The following is an 18,226-nucleotide window of genomic DNA, read 5'->3' on the forward strand; positions in this document are numbered from 1 at the left end:
GACACAGTGAATCAGGAGAACTATACTACATTTCTTATTGGAGACTTTTTCTAATATCATTATTATTATTACACCTACTATATGTTTGGATAGTATCTTGGAGATGGGAATACCCCTTTAAGGACATTTAAAGTTTTATAATTTTTGGCTCTTTCCAAAGCTAGTTTGCAGATACCTCGTTTGTTTGAGAAATTTTCCAGATGCCTCTGAGGGCTTTTTTTTTTTTTTTTTGCTGGAATTTTCTGAATGTTTTTTTTACTGCAAGTAGGTGAAAAATTGATTTCACTGGACAACCCTTTTACTGTATTGATAGCTATAATCAGGATAAGGTTTATAATGTGTTGGGTTTTACAAATTTGCAGAAGATATAAATTATTAGTATAGGGGTTTCGAAAAACCTATTAAACACATATATCTCTATGACTGAGATTCCTGAATGGCAGCTTGTCAGTATTAGGACTCACTCACATTTCACCTACGACCAGGGACAGGCTGGCACTAAAATTCAACCCTGGCATTTGAAATCCCACAGGCCTTTGCTGTACTCGCCTCCTTCATAAGACTGGGATCTCTATAACTTATAGAACCCTGCCCACAAGAAATTAAGATTCACTACTACCTATAAATAAGATTTAATAATATTGCAATATGACAGAAAAATAGCACCAGATATACAGTGGTGATAATACCGCCATACTGATCATTAATCAAAAACCCGATACTAGGATTGATATTACAATTCATGATACAGTGACTATATATCGGTAATATTAGTTTGCCCCAGTGCTCTACAGAGTATATGTGTGCACTGTATAGGTTATCACCAGTGATTTCCTCGCTTATTGTTTTCACTCATTTTCTTTTTTCATTTTATTCTGCCCAGACCTCCATTACCTCTTCTTCCATCCATAATTTGTTAATCCAAAATGTAACACAAACACATCCTTGACTTACTGCTTTTCCGTTCTCCTTTGCACATTCCCCCCACCTCTACACAAACCATCTTATGCTATAACCATGGCCCTAGACAGTAATATTGTCCCTCTGTGTCCTGTAGAGTAATATTGCCCTCCTTTAATGTTCCCTCTGTACTTCCTCATAGTGGCAATGCTCCCCTGTACCTACTTACAGTTATGCAGCACCCTATAGTAATAATCTCCCCCCGTGCCCCCCTATAATCGTTGCCCTTGATCCCTTGCAAAAATTACCCCATAACTACTTATGGTACAAACAGCCCCTTTCATTTGTATAATAATGCCTCTTGTGCTCTCCCTATAATGATAATGATTCTCCAGTGTGCCTCCATATAATAATGCCCCCCCCTTCTCAACTTTAAGACATGGAGTACAATGCCCCAAAAAGTACCCCAACACAGAATTATGCTTCCAAATTCTTCTACCTATACACTATGATGACCCTACACAATAAAATGGTCACCCTAGCCTACCCAATCAGTTTGATGGTCATCCCTCCACACACACAGTATGATGATCACCACAGCCTCCCCACACAGTGTAATGTCCACTACAGCCTCCTCCCACAGCATGATGGTCTCCACAGCCCTCCACACAGTATAATGGTCCCCACACATTTTAATGGTTAATTCACAGCCTCAAACACAGTATGATGGTCACCACACACAGTATTTTCGTATCTCCCACAGCACTCCATAGAGGAGGATGGTCCCTCCACAGCCCCCAGCAAAGTATGATTGCCCCCACACAATATAAGGGTTCCCACACAGCCCTCCATATAGTATGATGGTCTCCCTCATTCCTAATACAGTTTGATGGTGCCCCACACATTAATGGTCCCCCTCACAGTATGATGGTCCCCCACAGCCACAATATAGTATGATGGCTCCCCACAGCCCCCTATGTAGTATTATGGTACCCACTCAAGCCTGCTCCTGTATAGTATTATGGTACCCTCAAAGTCCCCTATATAGTCAGATGGTCTCTTCCACATGCCGCTATGTATTATGATGGTCCCCCACAGCTTTCCATGTAATACGGTGGTCCCTCAACAGGCCACTATATAGTATGTTGATTCCCCACAGCTTTCTATATAGTATGATGGTCCCCCCCACAAGACCCTATATAGTATGATGACCTTCCACACAGTTTTATTTGCATCACAACCCACAAAATAGAATTTGAATACTCACCTAATACAGTCCTCACTTCTACCACAGCCGCTGTCTAATCTTCAATCCTGTCTTGCAGTGGATGCTGCCGTCGATACATTGATGTCACCGTGCAGCACAACGTGACCTGCATGGTGTCGGCCTCATGCAGGGTGCAGTTCATAAGTATCCTGTGGCCTTCTGGAGTTTGTGACGGAGTATGGAGCCGACAGGTCCATGCTCCGACACAGCTGTTAACAGTAGTGGCTTCTTGAAGATGCTGTTAACAGAGTCGTAACTGCTAGAATTGACTGATGGCCAGTCTGGCCCTGCCTGTGACCGTCTATGGGACTGTTCACGTGTCTGTGAATTTTTGCAGACCGGGTTGTCCATGAAAAATTGCGAAGACATGAATGTCTGATATTGATCCGAGTGTCAGATTAAACTCGCCAATGAAAGTCTACAGTATGGGTAAGCGAAAAAAATTGGACAGAACTCGGATGTCATCCATGTGCCATCCGTTTTTCACTAACTGGTAGATCGCAGAAGATAAAGAAACATTTTCTTTTATTCTCTTCAGTAAAAAAATGATGAAACTCCAGCCAAACTCTACTGAAACTTTAACTCTCTCCGTTTTATTTTTTCGTCAAAAAGACTGACGCCTGAATGAAATCTTACGGCTTTCATAGAACAGATCTCTAATCCCCTCTGAAACACGTAGTATAAAGCTGAAAAAAAAAGATTCACTAAAAATATTTTATTATTGCAACAAGAGGATTTGACCAAACATGGCTGATACACACAAGTCAATCTAGGTTATGCATTATACATCATATAAATACATAATATGTACATCAATAGGTTTAATTATACCATATACAAATATCATCACCTTTACATCATTAGTGCAGATTCATTAAGGGACCAGCCAGTCTAGTCGAAATAGAAAATATAACTGTACATTGTAAATGTATAGTCATCATACCTTGGGGGTAAAGTATTTTTAAAAGATTGCAGTTGCAATCTGTGGCTTCTAAATGAGATGGTTGCACCTAGCGGTGTCATCCGCACTGGTCCATCAGAAGGTGGCGAAGGGGGCATGTCTGCGACTGGTAAGCGCGCTCTATAAGGTTAGACTCTGCTTCAATTCTTCAGAGTGTGGCTTTTATACACAATCCTTAAATTGGACACAAGGTTGGCTTTAGAATATGTGATCTTTACAGTCATGACACAGCCACAAGGTCCTTTCCAAGTTTATTGACGGGGCAGTGTTACTTGGGCATTGTGTGGCAATTTGGGCCATATATAGTAGACCATAAGAAGAGGAATTGTCAATAGAAGCCACTAATATCTCGGCCAGGAGTGGACCCTAGGGAAATGAGTAAATTCTTGCTGAATCTGTCAGTTAAAAATTTGTGTTTTTGTTCCGATTTAGCTACAAAGTCGCTTCCCTTTGTTAGTGCCAAGCAATGTGAACTCAACACAAAGGTAGCGGCTCATTTCAGCCCAGAGAACGGCCTCCTCATTTTTTTACGACACACTATTAGTATATGGTCAAAGATAAATTCTCAAAGTTACCATGCTATGCCCCCGAGCGTAACATCTCTCTTTCTGAAGATGATGTAAGCTTAGATTTTTTAGTACTTTCCGATGACATACTATTTCCTTTACGATTACCACAAAGTGTATCTTTTACCAGTGTCCAAAAATCATTAGAAACGTAATAATAAATGAAAGGGTCAATACAGCTATTCAGTGATGTTAGAGACAGCGCCAGCACATACCACAAGTACAGTTGGTTATGATACTCCCAATTTTTCGCCAAGTAATGAAGCACAAGTAAGATGTTGCTGGGTGTAAAGCAGAAGATGAACATGATAAGCACCAGTAATATTAGTCCAATCGCACGTCTGTAGGATTCTTTCTTCTTTACCAATGTTACCAATACCAGCAGATAGCACAATAGAGTGACCACCGATGGAATGGCAAAACCTACAGCGAATAGTCCAAGAAAATATAGCCCGAACCATTCATAGCCTGAACAGCTTGCCCAGATGTCATTGCAGGTAATTCTGTGTGGATTGTCGAAACATTTTGTCTGTGGTACAATAGCGAATACAGATGCAGCAGCAATTGCCACAAGCCAGAGCCCAATAGAAGCGCACGTGGAGCATCTCCAATCACGTAGACTTTTGGCACGGAATGGATGGACTAAACCAATGTAGCGGTCAATACTGATGGCCATGAGAAATAACACTGAGCAGTACATATTCCCATAAAATATGGCAGTGACTATCCGACAGAGAGATTCTCCAAAAATCCAGTTGTTTTCCATGAAATAGTAAGTTATCTTGAATGGCAAAGCCATCATGAACAACAAGTCTGCGACAGCCAGGTTGATTAGTAGCATAGTAGAAGGCATCTTCTTAGCCCTGAAAGTGAGCACCCACAGAGCGATACCATTTGCTGGAAGACCAAAGAAGAATGCCACAGTATAGATAGTGGGCACAACCCTGGTAGTGATGATGGAGTTCAGATACTCCTGAATTTCATTGTCTAAAATTGATGACGTGCAATTCCTATTAATGAAGGACCTGGTTCTTACAGGAACTGTAGGGAAAAAAAGAGAATACAATGTCATTAATATTTGTCTTGGAGATGTTACCCGCTTTAAAAAAAAATAAAAAATCATAAACTCTATTAGGAAATTCTGAGAAAATTAAGGAAGGTTTTTGGTTCCGTACCCTCATCTCTTGGCTAAAGTTGTTTTGTAAAGAATGACGTGGTGCAAGTGTCTCTCCCTTTGATAAACCTGTTCTGTACAATTATTGCTTAAGCAAGCCGTAGACTCAAAAAGGGCACATTGTAATGTTTCATATCCCCTGAGGTGGTTATTCAGGGATTTTGAGCACTGCTAGTTATCCCCTAAGACTATAGCTGATCCATGTGGGTCTAAGCAAAGGGACATTTTGTGATCAGCTCGATGTCAACTATCACTTCCAATGTACCGTAATCAGAGATTATTCAAAACAGACAACCCACGCCATCCTTATAACAAAAGGAAACAACTTGGATTATTGTAGATCCATAATTATTAGAATTATCTGTTCTAGAAGGAAAAGGTCTCATTCACACATCAGTTTTGCTATCCCTGTTTTTCATAGAAACATGATGATCTACGCATAGGGTCAAAATCGACAATGCAAGTCTACGGGTCTGAGAAAAAAAAATCGGACAACATTTGCTGTCTGATTTTCACATACTATTAGATAGGACAAGACAGAGAACCTTTTTTTTACGTATAAGAAATACTGATGAAAAAATGGATGGATCAAACTCTGATGAAAGTCATTAATGAAACACTGATGAACATTACTGATGAAACCCGGCCTGTTTTTCTCATACATGGAAAAATTAGCTCTAACACCGATGAAAAAGTCTATGGAGCTGATTAATCAAAGCTTTTATACCAGAAAACTGTTGTAAAAGCTTTGAAAAGTCACATTTTTGAGCAATGGAGAGTTGTGTAAACAGTTTGCAACATGTGATGTTTCCCTTCTATTTGAAGTCACGTAAAATCTGGACAACCCGTGTAAAAGATGTTGTGTGCACATTGAATTCTACAGGGTGGGCCATTTATAAGGATACACATAAATAAAATGGGAATAGTTGGTGATATCAACTGTTTGTGGCACATTAGTACTTGGGAGGGGGGAAACTTTTCAAGATGGGTGGTGACCATGGCGGTCATTTTGAAGTCGGCCATTTTGGATCCAACTTTATTTTTTTCAATGGGAAGAGGGTCATGTGACACATCAAACTTATTGAGAATTTCACAAGAAAAACAATGGTGTGTTTGGTTTTAACGTGACTTTATTCTTTCATGAGTTATTTACAAGTTTATTTGACCACTTATAAAATGTGTTCAAAGTGCTGCCCATTGTGTTGGATTGTCAAGGCAACCCTCTTCTCCCACTCTTGACACACTGATAGCAACACCGCAGAAGAAATGCTAGCACAGGCTTCCAGTATCCGTTGTTACAGATGATGCACATCTCGTATCTTCACAGCATAGACAAGTGCACCACCACATTATGGGTGTCAGGTTGGAGCATTCCTACATGAACAGTTTCCTGGAAAGTGGATTGATCGTCGTGGGCAAGTTGAATGGCCACAAAGTCTCCCGATCTGACCCCCTTAGACTTTTATCTTTGGGGGTCATCTGAAGGCAATTGTTTATGCTGTGAAGATACGAGATGTGCAGCAATGATGCAACTTAAGAACATCTGCAGACCATATGAGCAACAGATTATATCTTCTGACAAGATGTGGGCTGCACTGCACACAATACATATACAAACAGCGATGACAGAAGGAAATATACAGATCACGCAATCAGGGATTTTTTAGTTGACGTCTGGAAAACTCTCCTGAGTGCAGGCAGATGTCTCAAAAATGGTAATAAAGACTTGATCCCTAGCATCAGCCTTGGATAGATCTTGATAGTAACATCGGTGGGGGTCTGACACTTGACACACCTACAGATCACCTGTTGTCACCTCCTGTGGTGGCTAATGGAGGTGAATAGGCGCTGTTTTGCAGTACCAGGTAACAGCCGAGAACAGTGTGACAGAGCTGCAGTGTTGGGCACACACTTTTTATATCCGGCCACTGCATTGCGTGAGAACTGGTAATCGATAAAGGTTTTAAGTGCTGACCCCCCACAGATCTGATAATGACAACCTATCCTAGGTACAGGTCAACTATGTAAAAGTACTTGAAAACCCTTTTAGTATCAAAGATATTGGCTTCTCACAGTTGATGGACAGGTGGAAGATCTGTCAATCACTTGGACTGGGCAGCATTGGACTAGTCTTGTCTCTGCCTGCATTCCTTGATTTTTAAATTATGCTTTTTCTGAAAATGCTGAATGATTTAGGAGAAAAGCATAACTGGCCACAATTGTGCAGACAAGCTTTTATTCACATTGGCTAAAATGAATTGTCTGACAGGCTCTCTTTAAGACCTCTTCCACTTGGGTCAATATAGGTCAACTTTTGAGTCACGGAGCTATATTACGGCCTCCATAGTTTGCTATGGGACACTGCAGTATCTACATAGATTTCATATGGGGTCGTACAAAGTTTTTTCTGTTCTAACATGGTCTATTACATGTCACATGTACAGAAGTATTGCTTCATGGGGATCCCTGCAGCCAATCAGCGGTGTCTTCACTTTCTTCTACTTCAGACAAATTAAACAACAAGGGGAAGTGAGAGCAGCTATGTAAGCTATGTCTGTAGGAGAGGAGAGTGAAGTGGTTGCTGATTGGCTGCAGGGATTGCGTGACATAACAACGTCATGCAAACTCTGTGAGAGCTAGTGTCTCAATGCAGCCAGAATTGAATATAAGCTGTTATTTTACTTAGGGGAAACTTAGTGAATGAGAGGAGGCTTTCCGAGTGCTGGACAACCCCCTTTAACCTGTCTAAATATGCACATATTATAGTGTAAGTGTAGTAATATACTCATATACTAATCCATCATCGTCTTGCCCAAGTTATGTGCCACTCCAGTTTCTCCTGAGTCAGATGATATCTATCCCTCCTATTCTATGGTTATTTTGACTTACCAGACTCGCCATTACTGAGAAATCAGCATTTGAATTGATAGGCAAATGAGACTGAAGAGCTGCAGATTTGAAGCCTCTGTCACTCCAGCTCTTTATCCCGCCCAGCCCCACCTGCCACTACTTGACTGAGAGCTCCAATGTCTGACTTCAGACAGCACAGAATCTGTCGGTCAAGAAGAAAGAGGTGGTGTTGGAGGAGGAATAGAGGAATAGAGCTGGAGTGACAGAGGCTTTGGATCTAAAGTCTCATTTGCATATCAATTCAAACGCTGATTTTTCAGTGACAGAGGAGCAGACTAACTAGGTAAAGGTATCGCTTAGCCTGTCTTTGAAAGAGTAACATGCACATATATTTTAAATAGATTCCCTTTAAAGTGGAATTTCACGATTTTTACAAAATGTGATGAGCATAAATCTGTTTAAATAAATAAAGTATACAATACTCATACTCACTTTATTTATCCATGTATTTAACGGTACACGATTGAAAGAATTGTTTTGATTTGTTCTCTGTTCACACCACTATGTTGGCCAATGTGAGATGTATTAATGTAAAGTAGAGTTCTGTAGAGAGTCAAAATTGTGGCTGCACTTATCTATGTTATGGACAAGACTGAATAGCACTATATTTTTATTCCTCTTCTTAGAAACATCCCAAAAATACACTGTGTGCAGAATTATTCGGCAAGTTGTATTTTGATGACATGATACTTTTTATACATGTTGTCCTACTCCAAGCTGTTCAGACTTGAGAGCCAAGTACCAATTAAGTAAATCAGGTGATGTGCATCTCTGTAATGAGGAAGGGTGTTGTCTAATGACATCAAAACCCTATATAAGGTGTGCTTAATTATTAGGCAACTTCCTTTCCTTTGGCAAAATGGGTCAGAAGAGAGATTTGACGGGCTCTGAAAAGTCCAAAATTGTGAGAGGTCTTGCAGAGGGATGCAGCAGTCTTGAAATTGCCAAACTTTTGAAGCGTGATCACTGAACAATCAAGCGTTTCATGGCAAATAGCCAACAGGGTCGCAAGAAGCGTGTTGGGCAAAAAAGGCGCAAAATAACTGCCCATGAATTGAGGAAAATCAAGCGTGAAGCTGCCAAGATGCCATTTGCCACCGGTTTTGCCACATTTCAGAGCTGCAACGTTACTGGAGTAACAAAAAGCACAAGGTGTGCGATACTCAGGGACATGGCCAAGGTAAGGAAGGCTGAAAAACGACCACCTTTGAACAAGAAACATAAGATAAAACATCAAGAATGGGCCAAGAAATATCTTACCACTGACTTTTCAAAGGTTTTTTTGGACTGTTGAAATGAGATTGACTCTTAATGGGTCAGATGGATGGGCCAGAGGCTGGATCAGTAAAGGGCAGAGACCTCCACTCCGACTCAGATGCCAGAAAGGTGGAGGTGGGGTTCTGGTATGGGCTGGTATCATCAAAGATGAACTTGTAGGACCTTTTCGGATTGAGGATGGAGTGAAGCTCAACTCCCAGACCTACTGCCAGTTTCTGGAAGACCACTTCTTCAAGCAGTGGTACAGGAAGAAGTCGGTATCGTTCAAGAAAAACATGATTTTCATGCAGGACAATGCTCCATCACATGCCTCCAACTACTCCACTCTAATAATTCTGCACAGTAATAATCACCTGCACAAACAGATATTCTCCTAAGATAGCCAAGTCTAAAAAAAAAAAACCCACTCCAACTTCCAAAAATATTAAGCTTTGATATTTATGAGTCTTTTGGGTTGATTGAGAACATAGTTGTTGATCAATAATAAAAATAATCCTCTAAAATACAACTTGCCTAATAATTCTGCACACAGTGTAAAAGTTTGGGACAGAATGGAAAGAATTTAAAAAAAAAATCAAAGTAGCTCTTAACTATAACTTCTGCAGGTCACTGAGAGTTCACTTTCCTCTTCAATAATTTATTGCCACAAGTAGGATATATATTCAATTGTACCTCTACATATTTACGATGGCAGAACTATAGTTAGACGAAGAACATCAACAAGACGATGTGAATATATACAGACGTGCAGAGCCAGGACTGGTAAAGGCTCATCCATGCTCCACATAGTTCCCTTCCATTAAAGGCCAGACTTCTACGGTCTATATGTCCACATAGTGGAAAGTTTTCTGCTCAGGACCCTCTACTATTACAAAGTCAGAAAGAGAGTCTCCAACCTTGGCGGACCTAGATCATCCATGTGTGACATTACCAGCGTGTAACACTATATTTCAACCATCAGTCAGAGCTCCCTCATGGGCATGATAATTGATTTTAGGAGGGTTCAGGAACTAAACTTGTGAAATCAGTGGTTTCTTTCAAGAAGGGGTTTGTTCTACCATCCCTTTAAGATAGACTTAGAAATATTTTTTCTTTATCAATTGATTGATTGTATGTAATCCTACAGCACTAGCTATAAGTATATCTATTTGTATATCGCCATCTATAAGTGTATGTATTCCTATATCATCGGCTATAAGTGTATGTATTCATACATCACCAGTAATAAGTGTATGTATTCCTATATTACCGGCTATAAGTGTATGTATTTGTATATCACCTGTGAGGCTGTGACCCCTGTAACAGCTAGGGGGCGCTGTATGTGCTCTCCAGAATGTGCATAAAAGTGTAGTGAGGCCATGAGGGCGTACTACAGACACAGGTGTGGCTGTAATTAGAATAGTGAAGCAGTGACTGATTTAAAAGCCCTGTAGTAGTGTGGGAGGTGTCAGTGTGTTCTTGGAAGCAGACAGGGCAGTTGTCTGCAGAGCTCTCTCTGTGTGGAGCAACACAGAGGCTAAAGGAACCAGAGAGGCTGACACCCTACGTCTTTGGCTGTCTTGTGTGTTGTACCCGGCTGCACTCCAGAAGATAAAGAGTGCAGTGCGCTGAGTGAGTACAGAGACTTGTTACCGGCGAGCGGTCACCCAGGGAAACTGGACAGAGGGAAGTTCGGCCTGTGTATTGACTGCGTCATATAGCCATGCATTATTAATGGACTGTATGAAGAAGTTGTATACTATATTGACTGTGTGAAGTAACACAATAAAAGAACTTTTTGTTTGAACTTGCTTGGGTCACTGCCGTTTCACTGTATATGGTCCTACCGCTGCATCACATATGGTGGAGAATGCGGGCAATGTGAACTGAGGCATACCCAGAGCGTGCTGCATGTCAGTGATTAAGCCTGCAAGGCTACAGTTTGAGCCAGCTGGAAAAATGGAGGAACTTTTGGAGCAGGTAGTGTTCAGTTAGCAAAGTCTTCAACAAGAGACGCTGCAGTTTCAACATTCCCAGCAAGAGAATTTGCAGCAGCAGCAGTGGCAGCAGGAGACAATGCAGCGGGAGCTAGCAGAGCTGCAACAATATAAAGTGGAGACCTCTAATGTGAGGGGTGAACAGCAGAGTCCTGAAGAGACCCCAAAGGTAAGGGGGGATCATTGGGTGTACCAGTGGTCCTATGTACAGTAGAGACTCGGTCTGCCAGGTCTCAAGCAAGTGACTTGTTGCAATTGGTGGAGGAATGGCTCCAGCCTGAGTTCTGTTCTCCGTATGAGATGATGGAGAGAATCGTGGCTGATCGGATGGTGAGGGCTCTGCCAGCCGCCATGCAGCTTTGGGTCGGGCTGAGGGACCTAGGCCACCGGAACTGCTGATAGAATTGATTGAGCGGTATAAGTCCATTCAGGACGTTGCACCAGAGCCCGGGCATGGGGCTAGTTACTGTTCAGTAACATCTAAGCCCATGGACTGTGGGAACACTGGTCAGGAGTCTATGTGTGCCTGGCTTGTCTGTATCACCACTAGGGGCACAGCTGGCGGAGAACCAGAATTGTGCCAGGTACTTGTGAATGGGTGCCGAACAGAGGCTCTCCTGGACATGGGGAGTAAAGTGACTCTGGTCCATCGTTCCCTTGTTGCTGGGGACAACACCAATGGACAGAAAGTGGAGGTGATGGGTATCCATGGGGAAATCCTGGAGTACCCGACCTTGGAGGTCAATGTTTCTACACCATGTGGAGACATTAGACATGTGGTGGGAGTGGCAGTCCCTATGGGACTGTGTTGGGAAGAGATTTTCCCCTGTTTTGGTCCCTGTGGGAGACCAGGGTAAACCCTCTCATGGAAAAAGTTATACTGGGTGCAGAACCCAAAGATGTTGAATTACCTGCCATAGGGGTCACCAACCTAGGGACAGTGTAATCCTGATAGGCTTCCCCTAGAGGTAGCGGCAGGAGAAGCTAAAGATGTTGTTTCGGGTGTAGAACCCAAAGATCATAAGATGTATGCCACAGGGGTCGCCAATTTAGGATTAGAGTGTAATCCCGATAGGCTCCCTCTAGAGGTTGTAGCAGTAGAGGTTGTGGGGACCCCATTGAACCCTGAGCTGGAGGTGTTCCCTGATAAGGTTGGGACAGCTCAGATCCAGGGTCTCTTTCGGAGACGCAGATATAAAAGACGCAGGTATGAGAAGAGCCGAGAGTGTACGATCGCAGAGGTGACTGGGGACGTGGCAACGGTCAAGGAAGGGGCCGGGGGTCAGAGTAATTTTGATAGAGTGCTCGCTAGACAGCATTGTCGGGAGGCTCCAGTTCGGGTGCGGCGTAGTACAGATATATGCCAAGCGTTGCCAGCGCGGTCCGTGGCATTTCAGCGTGATATAGTCACTGAGGCACGGGTAAGGGTACAGAGGAAGCGGTACCAGGGGTCCGAAAGCAGATACTTAGGTGACAGGATGACCCGTGGAGTTAGTGAACCTGAAGTAAACAAAGTAAAGACCACCCAAAACTGGCCCAAATCTGCGGTTAATCAGAAAAGAGGGTTTGGCATCTGCAATGGAGGTCAGGGTGGGTGGTCCCGTAATGAAATATGGAGGAGAAACGCAAAGGGGAGGGATGCGTGCGTTGATCGATGGTTCCGGTCCCTACTTTGGTTTCTTAACCCCTTCCCGACCCATGACGCCACGTAGGCGTCATGAAAGTCGGTGCCAATCCGACCCATGACGCCTATGTGGCGTCATGGAAAGATCGCGTCCCTGCAGATTGGGTGAAAGGGTTAACTCCCATTTCACCCGATCTGCAGGGACAGGGGGAGTGGTAGTTTAGCCCAGGGGGGGTGGCTTCACCCCCTCGTGGCTACGATCGCTCTGATTGGCTGTTGAAAGTGAAACTGCCAATCAGAGCGATTTGTAATATTTCACCTATTATAACGGGTGAAATATTACAATCCAGCCATGGCCGATGCTGAAATATCATCGGCCATGGCTGGAAATACTAATGTGCCCCCACCCCACCCCACCGATCGCCCCCCCAGCCCCCCGATCTGGCCGGTACACTGCTCCGGCTCCCCTCCATCCAGTGCTCTGCTCCCCCCCGTGCTCTTGTCCGCTCCCCCCGTGCTCCAATCACCCCCCCGTGCTCCAATTACCCCCCCTGCACTCTGATCCACCCCCCCCGGTGCTCCGTTCCACCCCCCGTGCTCCATTCCAGCCCCCCCGTGCTCCGTTCCACGCCCCCCGTGCTCCGTTCCACCCCTCCCGCGCTCCGATTCCCCCCCGTGCTCCGATCCCCCCCCCGTGGTCCCCCCCCACCCCATCATACTTACCAATCCAGCCGGGGTCCTGTCCGTCTTCTCCCTGGGCGCCGCCATCTTCCAAAATGGCGGGCGCATGCGCAGTGCGCCCGCCGAATCTGCCGGCCGGCAGATTCGTTCCAAAGTGCATTTTGATCACTGAGATAGATTATATCTCAGTGATCAAAATAAAAAAAATAATAAATGACCCCCCCCCCCTTTGTCACCCCCATAGGTAGGGACAATAAAAAAATAAAGAAATTTTTTTTTTCCACTAATGTTAGAATAGGGCTAGGGTTAGGGTTAGGGGTAGGGTTAGGGTTAGGGGTAGGGTTAGGGTTAGGGGTAGGGGTAGGGTTAGGGGTAGGGTTAGGGGTAGGGGTAGGGGTAGGGTTAGGGCTAGGGTTAGGGCTAGGGTTAGGGGTAGGGTTAGGGTTAGGGTTAGGGGTAGGGTTAGGGGTAGGGTTAGGGCTAGGGTTAGGGGTAGGGTTAGGGGTAGGGTTAGGGTTAGGGCTAGGGTTAGGGTTTCGGTATGTGCACACGTATTCTGGTCCTCTGCGGATTTTTCCGCTGCGGATTTGATAAATGCGCAGTGCTAAACTGCTGCGGATTTATGGCGGATTTACCGCGTTTTTTTCTGCGCATTTCACTGCGGTTTTACAACTGCGATTTTCTATTGGAGCAGTTGTAAAACCGCTGCGGAATCCGCACAAAGAAGTGACATGCTGCAGAATGTAAACCACTGCGTTTCCGTGCAGTTTTTCCGCAGCATGTGTACAGCGATTTTTGTTTCCCGTAGGTTTACATTGAACTGTAAACTCATGGGAAACTGCTGCGGATCCGCAGCGTTTTCCGCAGCGTGTGCACATACCTTTAGAATTAGGCTATGTGCACACGGTGCGGATTTGGCTGCGGATTGGCCGCTGCGGATTCGCAGCAGTGTTCCATCAGGTTTACAGTACCATGTAAACATATGAAAAACCAAATCCGCTGTGCCCACTTCCGAGCCCTGACGTGTGCCCAAACAGTGGTTTACCCCCACATATGGGGTATCAGTGTACTCAGGATAAACTGCGCAACAATTACTGGGGTCCAATTTCTCCTGTTACCCTTGTGAATCTAAAAAAATGCTTGCTAAAACATAATTTTTGAGGAAAGAAAAATGATTTTTTATTTTCACGGCTCTGCGTTGTAAACGTCTGTGAAGCACTTGGGGGTTCAAAGTGCTCACCACATATCTAGATAAGTTCCTTGGGGGGTCTAGTTTCTAAAATGGGGTCCCTTGTGGGGGTTTCTACTGTTTAGGCACACCAGGGGCTCTGCAAACGCAACGTGACACCCGCAGATCATTCCATCAAAGTCTGCATTTCAAAAGTCACTACTTCCCTTCTGAGCCCCGACGTGTGCCCAAACAGTGGTTTACCCCCACTCATGGGGTATCAGCGTACTCAGGAGAAACTGGACAACAACTTTTGGGGTCCAATTTCTCCTGTAACCCTTGGGAAAATAAAAAATTCTGGGCTAAATAATTATTTTTGAGGAAAGAAAACGTATTTATTATTTTCACGGCTCTGCATTATAAACTTCTATGAAGCACTTGGGGGTTCAAAGTGCTCACCACACATCTAGATAAGTTCCTTTCGGGGTCTAGTTTCCAAAATGGGGTCACTTGTGGGAGGTTTCTACTGTTTAGGCACATCAGGGGCTCTGCAAACGCAACGTGACGCCCGCAGAGCATTCCATCAAAGTCTGCATTTCAAAACGTCACTACTTCAATTCTGAGCCCCGACGTGTGCCCAAACAGTAGTTTACCCCCACATATGGGGTATCACCGTACTCAGGAGAAACTGGTCAACAAATATTGAGGTCAAATTTCTCCTGTTACCCTTGGGAAAATTAAAAAATTCTGGGCTAAATAATTATTTTTGAGGAAAGAAAATGTATTTATTATTTTCACGGCTCTGCATTATAAACTTCTATGAAGCGCTTGGGGGTTCAAAGTGCTCACCACACATCTAGATAAGTTCCTTTCGGGGTCTAGTTTCCAAAATGGGGTCACTTGTGGGGGGTTTCTACTGTTAAGCCACATCAGGGGCTCTGCAAACGCAACGTGACGCCCACAGAGCATTCCATCAAAGTCTGCATTTCAAAACGTCCCTACTTCACTTCCGAGCCTCGGCATGTGCCCAAACAGTGGTTTACCCCCACATATGGGGTATCAGCGTACTCAGGAGAAACTGGACAACAACTTTTGGGGTCCAATTTCTTCTGTAACCATTGGGAAAATAAAAAATTCTGGGCTAAATAATTATTTTTGAGGAAAGAAAACGTATTTATTATTTTCACGGCTCTGCATTATAAACTTTTATGAAGCACTTGGGGGTTCAAAGTGCTCACCACACATCTAGATAAGTTCCTTTGGGGGTCTAGTTTCCAAAATGGGGTCACTTGTGGGGGGTTTCTACTGTTAAGCCACATCAGGGGCTCTGCAAACGCAACGTGACGCCCGTAGAGCATTCCATCAAAGTCTGCATTTCAAAACGTCACTACTTCACTTCCGAGCCTCGGCATGTGCCCAAACAGTGATTTACCCCCACATATGGGGTATCAGCGTACTCAGGAGAAACTGGACAACAAATTTTGGGGTCAAATTTCTCCTGTTACCCTTGGGAAAATAAAAAATTGCAGGCTAAAAATCATTTTTGAGAAAATAATTTTTTTTTTTTATTTTCATGGCTCTGCGTTATAAACTTCTGTGAAGCACTTGGGGGTTCAAAGTCCTCACCACACATCTAGATTAGTTCCTTTGGGGGTCTAGTTTCCAAAATGGTGTCATTTCTGGGGGATCTCCAATGTTTAGGCACACAGGGGCTCTCCAAACGTGACATGGTGTCCGCTAATGATTGGAGCTAATTTTCCATTTAAAAAGCCAAATGGCGTGCCATCCCTTCCGAGCCCTGCCGTGCGCCCAAACAGTGGTTTACCCCCACATATGGGGTATCAGCGTACTCAGGACAAACTGGACAACAATATTTGGGGTCCAATTTCTCCTATTATCCTTGGCAAAATAGGAAATTCCAGGCTAAAAAATCATTTTTGAGGAAAGAAAAATTATTTTTTATTTTCATGGCTCTGTGTTATAAACTTCTGTGAAGCACCTGGGGGTTTAAAGTGCTCAATATGCATCTAGATAAGTTCCTTGGGGGGTCTAGTTTCCAAAATGGGGTCACTTGTGGGGGAGCTCCAATGTTTAGGCACACAGGGGCTCTCCAAACGCGACATGGTGTCCGCTAACAATTGGAGCTAATTTTCCATTCAAAAAGTCAAATGGCGCGCCTTTCCTTCCGAGCCCTGCCGAGTGCCCAAACAGTGGTTTACCCCCACATATGAGGTATCGACGTACTCGGGAGAAATTGCCCAACAAATTTTATGATCCATTTTATCCTGTTGCCCATGTGAAAATGAAAAAATTGAGGCTAAAAGAATTTTTTTGTGAAAAAAAAGTACTTTTTCATTTTTACGGATCAATTTGTGAAGCACCTGGGGGTTCAAAGTGCTCACTATGCATCTAGATAAGTTCCTTGGGGCGTCTAGTTTCCAAAATGGGGTCACTTGTGGGGGAGCTCCAATTTTTAGGCACACGGGGGCTCTCCAAACGTGACATGGTGTCCGCTAAAGAGTGGAGCCAATTTTTGATTCAAAAAGTCAAATGGCGCTCCTTCCCTTCCAAGCCCTGCCGTGCGCCCAAACAGTGGTTTACCCCCACACATGAGGTATCAGCGTACTCAGGACAAATTGGACAACAACTTACGTGGTTCAGTTTCTCCTTTTACCATTGGGAAAATAAAAAAATTGTTGCTAAAAATAATTTTTGTGACTAAAAAGTTAAATGTTCATTTTTTCCTTCCATGTTGCTTCTGCTGCTGTGAAGCACCTGAAGGGTTAATAAACTTCTTGAATGTGGTTTTGAGTACCTTGAGGGGTGCAGTTTTTAGAATGGTGTCACTTTTGGGTATTTTCAGCCATATAGACCCCTCAAACTGACTTCAAATGTGAGGTGGTCCCTAAAAAAATGGTTTTGTAAATTTCGTTGTAAAAATGACAAATCGCTGGTCAAATTTTAACCCTTATAACTTCCTAACAAAAAAAAATTTTGTTTCCAAAATTGTGCTGATGTAAAGTAAACATGTGGGAAATGTTATTTATTAACTATTTTGTGTCACATATCTCTCTGGTTTAACAGAATAAAAATTCAAAATGTGAAAATTGCGAAATTTTCAAAATTTTCGCCAAATTTCCGTTTTTATCACAAATAAACGCAGAATTTATTGATCTAAATTTACGACTAACATGAAGCCCAATATGTCACGAAAAAACAATCTCAGAACCGCTAGGATCCGTTGAAGCGTTCCTGAGTTATTACCTCATAAAGGGACACTGGTCAGAATTGCAAAAAACGGCAAGGTCTTTAAGGTCAAAATAGGCTGGGTCATGAAGGGGTTAATGTAGTGAGCGGGGATGTCAGGGGGGCATACCGATGCCCTGTCTTTCGCCCTTACGGGGTAACAAATGTTCAACCCCACAGGTATGAACAGGGGGGAGGATATGTGAGGGTGTGACCCCTGTTACAGCTAGGGGGCGCTGTATGTGCTCTCCAGAATGTGCATGGAAGTGTAGTGAGGTCATGAGGGCGTACTACAGACACAGGTGTGGCTGTAATTAGAATAGTGAAGCAGTGACTGATTAAAAAGCACTGTAGTAGTGGGGGAGGTGTAAGTGTGTTCTTGGAAGCAGACAGAGCAGTTGTCTGCAGAGCTCTCTCTATGTGGACCAACACATAGGAACCAGAGAGACTGACACCCTGTGTCTTGGGCTGTCTT

At 43.6% G+C, this 18,226-nt stretch overlaps 1 protein-coding gene across 1 annotated transcript in view; it reads right to left on the bottom strand.

Moving 5' to 3' along the window:
* Nucleotides 1-2,867: 2,867 nt before the first annotated feature.
* Nucleotides 2,868-18,226, bottom strand: part of LOC138675450 (proteinase-activated receptor 4-like) — an 84,012-nt gene continuing 68,653 nt past the window's right edge. Inside the window, exon 2 of the mRNA XM_069763634.1 lies at nucleotides 2,868-4,735. Coding sequence (XP_069619735.1) covers nucleotides 3,708-4,735 — 1,028 coding nt within the window. The 3' untranslated portion in view covers nucleotides 2,868-3,707. The remainder of the gene's footprint in view (nucleotides 4,736-18,226) is intronic.

The sequence above is a fragment of the Ranitomeya imitator genome, chromosome 4, assembly GCF_032444005.1.
Source record: "Ranitomeya imitator isolate aRanImi1 chromosome 4, aRanImi1.pri, whole genome shotgun sequence".
NCBI lineage: Eukaryota > Metazoa > Chordata > Amphibia > Anura > Dendrobatidae > Ranitomeya > Ranitomeya imitator.